We start from the raw sequence: 12208 nt of genomic DNA, 5'->3' as shown, positions 1-12208 counted from the left end.
TTGCTTTTGTTTTATTGTCTTTGTTCATTTCAATTATAGCCTAAAGATAAATAATGCCGCTCTGGGGGGCTAATGTTTAATCTTATGTCTAACATCTACTTGAATAGATCATTGTTTGAAAAAAAATTAGCACTGATAAGAGATTTCCCAAGACCTCGAAGTCACTTAAGCACTTGCGGATGAATGTTTTCTTGGAAAAGCTACCCCATGCCCTATATAATTAATGTTCACCAATACGTTATTTCACATTGTTACTGAAGTGAGAGATGATGGCCAAAACCTACTGTAATAAAAGTGGTCCACATCACAAAGGTGATCCTGACTCCTTTTTCCCATTCTGCCACGAGCAGTTGCCATCATTGTATTCCATGGCATAGAGCCTGTCTCCCCAGTCCTGATGAGTGTACATCTGCACACTGCTGGTGACGAGAAAGCTTTGCAAGAGAGGATGGGGCAGTGAGGACATAGCTGTCATCATGATTGGGAAAATCAAGCTGAGTGTGGGGGGTGCTGTACAAGTGGATTTTCAAGGTTAGAGCTTTGGTAAGTTCTGGCTGTGGACCACTGGTGCTCTCTGAGGGTTCAGAAGAGTGTTGGATAGAAGTGAAAATAGTGTCAGTTGTAATATGGGAGGTTAAATGTCCTGGTAGATATTTTTGCAGATGGCCCCTGGCTGGGAGGGGACTTCTTTGAGCTTGGGTTGGGAGTGGTGAAGGAACACCCGGTGTTAGAAAAGGCTTCTTGGAGTAAACATGTCTGAGCTGAATCCTGAGGGATGTTTAGAAGGGATTGTAGCATGGAACTGAGTGAAAGATGTTCCTAAAAACAGGGCCCAGCAAGAAAGCCACCAGACTGCCTGGTGACAGACGTGACAGGACAAGAACGGGTATTGCCCAGGCTCTGGGTTGTGATCTGAGCATTAGTGCGTACCAATGCCATCATGTTGAGTGCTGGGCCCCCTTATTTGGAATCTCCCATTGGTGACCACCAGGAAGGACATGAAGACCCAGGAACTTAGTCTAGAGGAAATATATGTTCAACTCATGAATTAGCATTAGAAGCCCTTTAAGTTATCACATCTGTAACGTTTTTCTCTGAGGGATTATCAGTTGTTTAAATGCTCTCTCTAGTTCATTGTGTTCAGATTCACTGGATGCTTTGGTATATGTGTAATGGGTGTGGTCAAGGTCAGGGGGAAGGAAAGGTCAAATGATAAAACATACTAAAAGTAAACATTTTATGCCCAAAGCACCATACTTCCATTGTTAAATAATGTCCATAACAACAACCACAAATTTCTAGAACTTCAGTAGTACTTTGGGGCAGATAAAATTAAATTTTTCTCCTTGTGGTTTTCTAGTAGTTATATTCTTATGGGGTTCATATAGATTGCTTTTATATTAATTAGCTTTGCTTTCAATTTTTTTTTTGGTTCCTTATAATATGTGCTTTTTTAACCATGTTTGTTAAAGATATGCACTCAGAGACTCTTTCTTTAATATCTTTACTCCACCCTCTGCTCAGAGAATTGATTCTTTCTGCGTGACATCATGTTGCTTTTTTCCGGCTCATATATCAGCTGTTTATTTTTCTTTTTTTCTTCTTCTTTTTTTTTTTGTTTTATTTTAATTTAATTTCTCCCTGTCTTTTCTACCTTCCCTTCCCCCTTTTTCCTTTTCTCTTTTGTTTTTCTTTTGTCTTCAGCCTATTCTGCAAACTTGGAGTTCTTGTCAGGCATAGGATTTCACTATTTGGTAAGGAGACCCTTGAACAAATACTAGCATGGCCATCACTTGGTTTTCTTTGCCATTTTTGCACTGTGTTGTGTGCTGCTATGTTGCATGAATGCATGTTTGCATGGCTGCATGCATGGTCGTCGTAGGCCAAGGTAAGGTCCTCAAGGTTGTTTATAAGTAGCATTACCTATGGTGAAATTGAAGACTGTAACTTTATATACTAGTCCAAAGCACACTTGCAAGTCAAAAGGTTACATTATTAAAGGTCAAATGAATGAAAATGGCAGCTTCTGCCATATTTTATTTCAGAGGGGTGAAGCAAAACTGGGCCTCTAAATTTGTGTTTGGTTATCTCTTATAGATAAAGTAATGAGTTGTTATACACCAACAATTTTAACTGCACTTACTTTTTTAATGCTCTTGACTACAGATTTGCATGTTGACCGTATTCCAGACATTGGAGCTTCGTAGTAGAGACAGTGAGGCCTGGATTTGGCAAAAGCGACTTTTCTAGCACCCCTCACCCCATAGTAGTCAGTTTTTGTTCATTTCTGAGAATTCATGTAGCTGAAATTCATGTTCCCAAACGCCTGCTTTCAAAGAGCCTTGCAGGGCGGTCACTCACTTTCCACAGACTCTCCTTACCGTGGGGCTTGAAGACTTTATAGCAGTCGGCAGAATTTATGTTTTACGCTTTCCTGCATCTGGCTTCATAACTGCCAAGGCAAATTTTAGCTCAATGCTCTATAGATTTTGAGACAGCGTCGGGGTGACTTCAGTAAGAAAACATTGAGTGTACTGATAGAGATGTTATAAGTCCCATTCCATTCACAGGAAAACCTAAGGATTAAGTCATTTCTATAAAAGCCACAGTGGATAAGCTGAGAAATAGGTACATGTACGTGTGTGTATGTGTATATATATGCAAATAACTTTTATGTTCTGTACATTTTTTGAGAAATGATAGTTTCTGGATATGACTACTTAATGCTGTATTTGGTTTCTAATATTATTATATCCAGTATTTGGGTGTTTTTAAGATATATTTCTCATAAATTGCCTGAGTTTTTGCATTAATGTTTCAGTTATCCAAAATTAATGGGGAAATTGTCTTCAGAAAGCTCTCCAGTTGACTGGCTTTTGTTTGACTTCTCTTCATCATAGAAAAATTTCTACGAAAATTGTTCAGACGGAGCTTTTGTATACTCTTTACCTTCTCATGATAGGGGAAGGCTCTGATGGGGACCCCATAATAATACTTTCTGTTGTGCTCTCTCTAGCTTCTTACATATTTTAACTTCTTGGTTTCCCATGTTATGTTTTGCTATAATTTTATTTTTTTAATTTTTTGAGGCATTCCATATATACGGCAGAGTACACAAATCTTGAGAACAGCTTGGTGACATAACTTGATGAAATTTTACATGTATCTGCCCATTTTCTCAGGTCGAGACATAGAACATTTTCAGCATCCCAGAAGCCTGCCTTGTGCCATTTTGCAATTTATAACCCTCTGCAAAGGAACTATATGTAAACTAATCTACTGGTCTACTAATGTAGACTTCCATTACCATGTATTAATTTTACCTGTTGTTTAATCTCTCTTTTCCCTTTGAATATATTAAGGGTTCAGTAGTTGAAGATAAATGCATAATATAACTTGTCATACCAGTCAAGAGGAGAAGAACTGGATTTTAACATTCATTCCGTCTCTCTGTGATTCTTGTATTTCATTTAGGCATTGTATGTTAAATCCCTTTGCCTTTAAATACTATTATTTTTATTTTTAACAGGAATTTATTGGAGAGCTACTATGTATCTTTATCTTAAAAGCATATTTTAATGCAGTCTTTATATTATTCTAGTGTCTTATTATTGGTTCAAATTTGCTTAGGCATTTGCCTGTAAAACAATACAGACTTCAAGAAGCTTTTATTAATCAAACATACTCTAATACAGACTTGTCAAAGAGTTAGCATGTTAAGTCTTAGACATGTAAACTTTACATGTTACAGTTACAGCGGGGTTTTAGATGTTAACATGATGTCCTGGAGAGAATAATGGGCTTTGAATCAGAAAACCTGTGTGTAAGTCCTCTATTTGCAACAAAACCAGCTGAATGATTTGGACAAGGGACTTAACTTCTCTGAACCTTTGGTTTTTGGTTTTTGGTTTGTTTGGTTTTTTTTCATTTTTAAACTAGGTTAAAATAACTACTAACTTTAGAGATCTATTGCATGTATAAAATCTCATATGACATGATGAATGTTGAAGTGCTATGTAAACTGTAACAGTACAGCTTTCAAATCTAAGGTATTCTTAGTCTTATTTGTACAGCTTTTATTTAGATAAATCAAATTACATACACACTAAACTAGGGAACTTGGTTATTTAAAATACATGCGCCATGAAGCCTTTATAATCTAGCCATTTCCAGATCGAAGCAGAAGTTGTATAATCCAAGTATTTACTTTTTGATATATCAATTATACCATTGTGGATTTTCCTGAAGAGAGAGAGAGAGAGACCCAACAGCATATATACAGTGGTCTTTTGTAAATATATAGACATATTAATCTCTTATTTTTTCTTTCACCCTATCTTTACATTATATATTTTTTTTCTGTATTCTGGCAGACATTAACTGATGATCAAAATGTTTTTCCTGTGCTTAGTTCAAAAAATTGTTTCATGACCTAGCCTAAGAATAAAGTAAGACAGAAGTGAAAGCTGAGGTTAACAAAGAAATACTTGGGCTTCGTGTCAAGGAGCAAAAATACAGAAGGAGATACATTAACCTGAAACATGTCAGCAAGGTGGGATTGGAGACAAGAGGGAAGCATTCAAATAAACCAGAAGTCAAAACTCTTGTCCTGGTGGTGGTCATTGTGGGGAGCTGAGTATGATCCATAATGGAATATTTATTCCAAGATGTCTGCCAGATTGTAGCTGTTCAGAAATTTTTCTGATATGTAAAGTGAGGATTCCCCAAACTTGAACTTCTATATTTATGTATATCTTTTATCTACTTTAAAATATTTTCTATACGTTGAAGCACACTAAGGATTAAAGAGAGATGAGTCATGTTTTTATGCCTCATATATTCTTTTGAAGGTGTGTAAACCATTTCCTCTTATCTTAGAAAAAGGTAGGGTTTTAAAAAAGGGGAACAAGCCATATTCCCTACAGAACAGTGGTTCTGGGGTATCTATTAAAATACTTTATAGAAAAAATTAGTAAGGAAAATAGCATCTATTTTATATTAGGCTTCCCTTTTGACTTCTGAAATGCTTGTGATTGCAAGGTGGTGCACGCTTGTATTTTGGAAAATCAGTTAGGACGGGGTAAGGCGCAGGCAGGTTGACAAGGAATAAGGATCCCATTTGCCGTTTTCAAGGACACATTGTTGACTAACGAAATATTGCTTTTAATCCTACCATTTCCGCCCACTTATGCTAAGTGAAAATTCTGTCTCTCTGCCTAATTTTAAAGCATTTAGAGGACACTTAAGTCTCACTACTACAGCCTATTTTTAGACTTGCAGTCATTTGTAGGGGAAAGAGAATCTGGTAACCAGAACTCCAGCAGGGATAGTGATGGTGGCACAGGTGTGTGTGTATCAAGACTTCTTAACGGCTTTCTTTTTACATGTGGAAATGAATCGAATGCCTTAATGACATTGATTTTGTGCATTCTTTCAGTAACCAGTTTTGTGTCTGCTGTGTGTGAGCATTCTCTTAGCCTGTGAGGATAGAAAAGCGCAGATTTCTTTCCCTCTCTGCTGCTACCACCCCACGCCAATCTACAGGTGTCTCTTACCTGTATGCCTCCACGAACGTACTAACCCTTCTCTTAGAATTCCCTCTTGCCCTTCTAAACTGTGCTCCAAAGCAATCATATCTCTCCCCCTCCCCAACCAAAAACCAAAACAGAACAACAAAATGGTCTCATCCCTGAATACACTCTTGTGTAGCCAGTGGCTTCCCATTTCTCTGTAATAAAGATCAGAATTCTTCATCTGGCCACATAGTGTTTGATAGTCTGTCCCCTGTGTACCCCTGCATCCTCATTTCCCAGCATGCTCTGGCTTCCTCATGATGCCTCAGCTTAAGCGGCCTTCTCTCTGCTTCGTGAAAATGTTTTTCTTTCTGCCCAGGGCCTTTGTACATGCTGTAATTACTGACGGAGATGGGATCCCATACACCACACGCCCCTCTCCAGTCCCTCACACCCACAATGGGGTTAACTACTCTTCCTTCAGATTTCAACCCAAATAGTATTCTCTCAGGAAGACCATCCCCAACCTCCCTGATTATACTCTCTCCTTCTACTATTATAACATTCTCATAGCTCTGCATACTTTTCCTTCATCTCACTGATGATGTTACTAGATTAACTTCTTTCTCTGGCCCAAAACTCAGCCCTTTGAGGGCTTATTTTCGTATCCTCAGAGCCCAGCAGGAAGTCTGGTGCATAGTGGCTCTTTTATAAATATCCGATGACTGAATTAGTCAACCAACCAGGTCCTACCTCTACAGTCTTAACAGAGAAGATAGATAAGTCAGCAGATGCTTACTACAACGAGATGAGTGCTATCAATTTGGAATTTTCTTACATTCATGAATAACCCAGACTTTACATTTTTTTCCTTGAGAATATTAGGGAAAATATCCACTTATCTTATAATTTATGAGAATCACATTTTTAAAAAATTCCTTAAGTGGTCCATGAAAACACTTAGGGCACTTACATTGAAAAGGAAGTAACACATGATTAATGACTTTTCAAACAATCATTAAACTCTACCAACAATGATCCTTTCAGTTTGAGGAACTATTTGAGAAGCCTGGCACAAAATAGTTATCATTTAGAGGCCTTTTCTACCTTCCTGTTTTCTGGTGAGTTTTTATTTTTTTTAATTTTTTTAATTTTAATTTTATTTTTTTTAACATCTTTATTGGAGTATAATTGCTTTACAATGGTGTGTTTCTGCTTTATAACAAAGTGAGTCAGTTATACATATACATATGTCCCCATATCTCTTCCCTCTTGCATGTCCCTCCCTCCCTCCCTCCCTATCCCACCGCTTAGGTGGTCACAAAGCACCGAGCTGATCTCCCTATGCTATGCAGCTGCTTCCCACTAGCTATCTGTTTTACATTTGGTAGTGTATATATGTCCATGCCACTCTCTCACTTTGTCCCAGCTTACCCTTCCCCCTCCCTGTATCCTCAAGTCCATTCTCTAGTAGGTCTGCATCTTTATTCCCATCTTGCCCCTAGGTTCTTCATGACCTTTTTTTTTTTTAGATTCCATATATATGTGTTAGCATACTGTATTTGCTTTTCTCTTTCTGACTTACTTCACTCTGTATGACAGCCTCTATGTCCATCCACCTCACTACAAATAACTCAGTTTCATTCCTTTTTATGGCTGAGTAATATTCCATTGTATATATGTGCCACATCTTCTTTATCCATTCATCTGTTGATGGACACTTAGGTTGCTTCCATGTCCTGGCTATTGTAAATAGAGCTGCAATGAACATTTTGGTAGAGGCCTTTTCTACTTTCCTGTTTTCTGGTGAGTTTTTAACATATTAGCAAGACAGTTAATTGTCCAGAGACACCCCAGATTTACTGGAGAATTTCCAAATTTGATGACAGACAGATTCCTAGGAATGCCTGGAATAAAGCAAGGATTTTGCAACATTATGAGCCTCATACTCCAACATTCCTTCTGGTTGACCTCAATGACCCTAGAACATCATTAATACAGCTCCCACATTAGCTTCAGGAATACTGAACAAGTATTATCATGTGCTTAAATGAAACATAGGTCTTGTTAAAAGTATTTGTTTTTTCCTCTAGGCGAGTATGAATGATTAAACTGGTACCTAAATCTTAATGTTAATTTTAAAAGAGTTTTAATAGTAAATAAAGTAATATAGTGAATTCTATCAACTGGTATCTCTCCCTGATTTAAAAATTAGTGGAAGAAGTTTATGTTGATCCTTCTGTTTTCCCCGACCCCAAACACCCTTCATGTGTTTAAATGAGAGGCTATCTTGTATCAGGAGATATTAGAAAATTAGTACAGTCATCCCTCCTTATCCGCAGGCCCTGCATCCATGGATTCAACCAATCGGGGATCAAAAATATTTTTTAAAAAAATTCCAGAAAGTTCCAAAAAACAACACTTGAAATCACCATCCCTCAAAAATATGTGCATAGCATTTACTTTGTAGTATGTATTTTAAGTAATCTAGAGATGATTTAAAGTATAAAGGAGGATGTGTGTAGGTTATATGCAAATACTATGCCATTTTAGACAAGGGACTTGAGCATCCTTGGATTCTTGGTGTTGGGGGAGGGTCTTGGAATCAATCCCCTGCGGATACTGAGAAATGACTGTATGTGTTTGTATTATCCCTAAAATGTTCAGCTTGTGCTTGTGCTTGTTTAATAGGACACATATAATGAAAGGAAAGTCATTTAAAGCACTAAGAATCTCTGAGGATAGTGCATATGTGAGAACTGAATGTGTCACTATTTTGAGAATGTCATGGTTTAAATTTAAAAAGTAGCACAATCTGTTAGAAAATTATATATAACTTTATGTCAGTAAACCTGAAGGTTAAATAAAATGGATGATAGTCAAGGAAAATAGGAAAAAAAAGTAGCACAATCTGCTACTTTAAAAAATTTTTTATTTTATATTGGAATATAGTTGATTAACAATGTTGTGTTAGTTTCAGGTATACAGCAAAGTGATTCAGTTATACATATACATGTATCTATTCTTTTTCAAATTCTTTTCTCATTTAGGTTATTACAGAATATTGAGCAGAGTTCCCTGTGCTATACAGTACGTCCTTGTTGGTTATCTATTTTGAGTATGGTATTCATCACTAGAGGATCCTTAAGGTCTTATCTAACTTAAAGATTCTGTAGTTTTATGACAGTGTGTATGATAAAGGCAAGAGTTTCCTGGATTAGAGTTGCTATATAAAAAAATAACCTAATGCTTATAGAGGTTAAATATCAGACTCAGACACCTATAATGAAAATAATATCAGAAGATTGTATTAGAGAGATAGATACTTCTTTCATTTCAACATATTACTCTGAGAGAATTTCCTGACTTTGAGACAAATGAATAGAATGTGTAATATATATTCTAAGTTTAACTGAAACTTCTCACCAAGTTAGGGACTCAGTAATTTTATTCTTTTCAATATCACTGACTTCAGAAGTAATAAAATCTTTGACTTGCTTCAATTTCTGTCTCTTCATAATTTTGAGAGAAATTTGTATCTTCTAGCATAATTTTATTTCATGTTATTAATAAGGATTTTTCCAAGATTAATCATTTCTTCAAAGAAGAGAATATAATGAGATATTGTGTCAAGAGCCATGCTAGAAAAAGTAAAGAAGAAGAATAAAAATTAGAATGACTGTTACTGTTTTCTCAGAAGAGAGAAAGTCAACATTCTGAGAATTCTCAATAAATCAGATTATAAAACAAGTGGTACGTAATATATCAAATTTTGGATGACATTGAAAACTCCTGAATTATAGAAATCTTATATTAAAAACCACAAAACTGTTTGGGATTAAGATACAAAAAGGATATTTTGACTCTTAACAGCGTTAGCTTTGTTATTTTTATTATTTAGAGAGTTGTATTATTTTGTGAGAATTGGTAACAATGTTTTTAAAAACCCAGTGCTTGCTGTATGTTGTTATTAGATTCAGGTATGAGCTGTGATTTTAATTTTGTACCTTTTATGCTTATACACACACACACACACACTGATGCAAACATACAATCTTAAAGATAAATAGGCAATCCATAAGTGTTTCCCTAAGTGTTCAGAGGTGATGAGAGTTATATTTGAAGGCAAAGAAAGTAGCTTGAACCTTGAAAAAAACGTGAGTTGAAAGTATCAAACTTCCGGTTTTTATACTGCTCAGAGCAGTTAAGAAATTACATACAGTTAAGTACATGAAAAAATACAGTCATCACCTTAAAATTTTACCATCTTACTACGCTTTGTCTAGCCCTTCCTGTTCTTACTAACAGCATGACTGACATTCCTGATTATGGTGATCTGGAGAGCCTTTAGAAGGACCATATCCAGGTTGCTATTTTATTTAAAAACCTTACTACATACTTTATCTCTTCAAGACTAACCATTAGTTTAGGCATTTATACATGCAAATAAAATTGATACTTTTGCTGGTCCATACATTCAAATGCTGAAGGTTCAGTTAATACTGTTACTGCATTCCTTAGGGTCCTTTCTCCACCATTTTTTACAATGAGATGTTTCCATTTAAAGTTGTACTATATCTGCTCTGGAGTGTACCAAAGTGTGTCAACAGATATAGCTTACAGTTTTGTGACTAACAATCACAGGAATCTCATATTCACCACACACATTTCCATTTGACCCACAGAACTTGTCTGGCCACTGGTGCCCTTTCCTACTCTTTTTACTCACATTCCAGTCATTCCACAAATATTTAATTGAGCTCCTGCTCTAAATCAGGCGCTATTCTATGTGCGGAGCTGCATCAGGGAACAAAGCAAACAAAAATCACACCTCATGAACTTATACGAAAGGAAGTTTAAAGTACCCCGGACCTCCTTTTGGAAAAAGGCATGGATAAGCTCAGTACAAAGTACAAACACTGATAATCTGTATGAAGAGACAGTATAACTGTGAGTTTTAGGAAGAGATGAGGGACCAGCCTCTCTGATTTGGTGCTGAATTTGGTTGCATGAGACTCATAGGCATCACTTTGTATCCCCTCTTCCTCCTGGGCCTTCCCTCTGTCATTTTCTGTGCTGCACCCTTCTTATCTTTTTTTACCTCCGAACATTGGAGGCTCTGGGACCTTTATGCTTCTGTATTTATGTTCATGCTGGCTAATTTCACTCAGGCGCATGATTTAAAAAATTATCCATATGCTTATGAGGCCCAAGTTTACAGCTCTAACTCAGATGTCATCTCTGCACTCCAGGTTTTTGTATAAGTTGCCTACATCTCTACCTGAGATGAATTGACCCATCACACTTGACCTGTCGGAAGCAGAACGCCCAACCCTCCTTCCTCCCCTCCCCACACATTTTGCTCCTGCCTTGGGCTCTCCCCACGTGATTGAATCCTACCACTATTCACCCAACTGCTCACACAGTTGCTCACCCAAATGATCGTGGAGTCATCCTTGTCTCCTTTCCCCATCACCAACATGCAACCCATAAGCAAAACCTTGACATACATTTTATTTTTTTAATAAATTATTTATTTATTTTATTTTTGGCTGCGTTGGATCTTCGTTGCTGCGCGCGGGCTTTCTCTAGTTGCGGCGAGCGGGGGCCACTCTTCGTTGCGGTGCACGGGCTTCTCATTGCGGTGGCTTCTCTTGTTGCGGAGCATGGGCTCTAGCCGCCGGGCTTCAGTAGTTGTGGCTCACGGGCTCAGTAGTTGTGGCTCGCGGGCTCTAGAGCGCGGGCTCTAGAACGCAGGCTCAGTAGTTGTGGCTCATGGGCTTAGTTGCTTCATGGCAAGTGAGATCCTCCCGGACCAGGGCTCGAACCCACGTCCCCTGCATTGGCAGGTGGATTCTTAACCACTTAAGCACAGTCCAAAGTGCTTGCTCTGGTTGCAAGGCTCTAGAACCTGGTTCCCTCCTCTCCACCTTACATTCTCCTTCTTTCCCCTGAATTTGCCCACATCAGTCATCTTGACTTCCTTGCCTGGACCACCAGGTTCATTTTTTGCCCCGGAAACATGCTGTTTCCACCGCCTGGGCCCTTCTCCCAGTTATATGCATGGTTTGTTCCTTCACTTCATTCAAATCTCTGCTCAGATGCCACCTTCTTGGGGAGGCTCTGGTGACCACTCACTCTATTACTCTATCCTGTTGCTCTAATCCCTATTCCCTGCTTTATATATTTTTACTGTGGCCTGATATTATGTTACATACTGATTTATTTTTTGCTTAATAGCTCATTGTCTGTGTCCCCCATTAAAATGCAAGTACCATGAGAACTCTATTTTGCTTATTATTGGAAGTTTAAGAGTGCCTGGTATTTAACATGTATTTATTGAGTGAATGAATAATTAAATGAGTAATACTTCTAAGGGCTATAGTATTGTAGAAGCTCTAGCACTGCCACCAGTCAGTAGACAGGAGCATGACAAATTCTGCCCTTCTGCTGATTTTGTCTTCGTTATTACCTGGAAGTTCTGAGATTCAAAGCACGAGATTAATGGAACATTTTCTGAAAGAATTCAAGAGTCTTAGCAATGAATACCTTATTTATTTTTTTCTTATTTGCGTCATATCACTAAACTGGTATGCCCACATTCTAAGGCAGTTATTTCCATGTATATTTCATTTGTTCCTTTTAGGGTCCTTTTGTGTATAAAGAATATAACATGCTCAAATGTTTTAAAAATT

General features: G+C 37.5%; 1 protein-coding gene across 1 annotated transcript in view; it reads left to right on the top strand.

Moving 5' to 3' along the window:
• RYR2 (ryanodine receptor 2) overlaps positions 1-12208 on the top strand; it is a 537153-nt gene that overhangs the window by 392968 nt on the left and 131977 nt on the right. Inside the window, exon 63 of the mRNA XM_061190410.1 lies at positions 1705-1754. Coding sequence (XP_061046393.1) covers positions 1705-1754 — 50 coding nt within the window. The remainder of the gene's footprint in view (positions 1-1704; positions 1755-12208) is intronic.

The sequence above is a fragment of the Eubalaena glacialis genome, chromosome 1, assembly GCF_028564815.1.
Source record: "Eubalaena glacialis isolate mEubGla1 chromosome 1, mEubGla1.1.hap2.+ XY, whole genome shotgun sequence".
NCBI lineage: Eukaryota > Metazoa > Chordata > Mammalia > Artiodactyla > Balaenidae > Eubalaena > Eubalaena glacialis.
The sequence above is the reverse complement of the archived record's forward strand: the minus strand, read 5'-3'. Positions and strand labels throughout refer to the sequence as shown.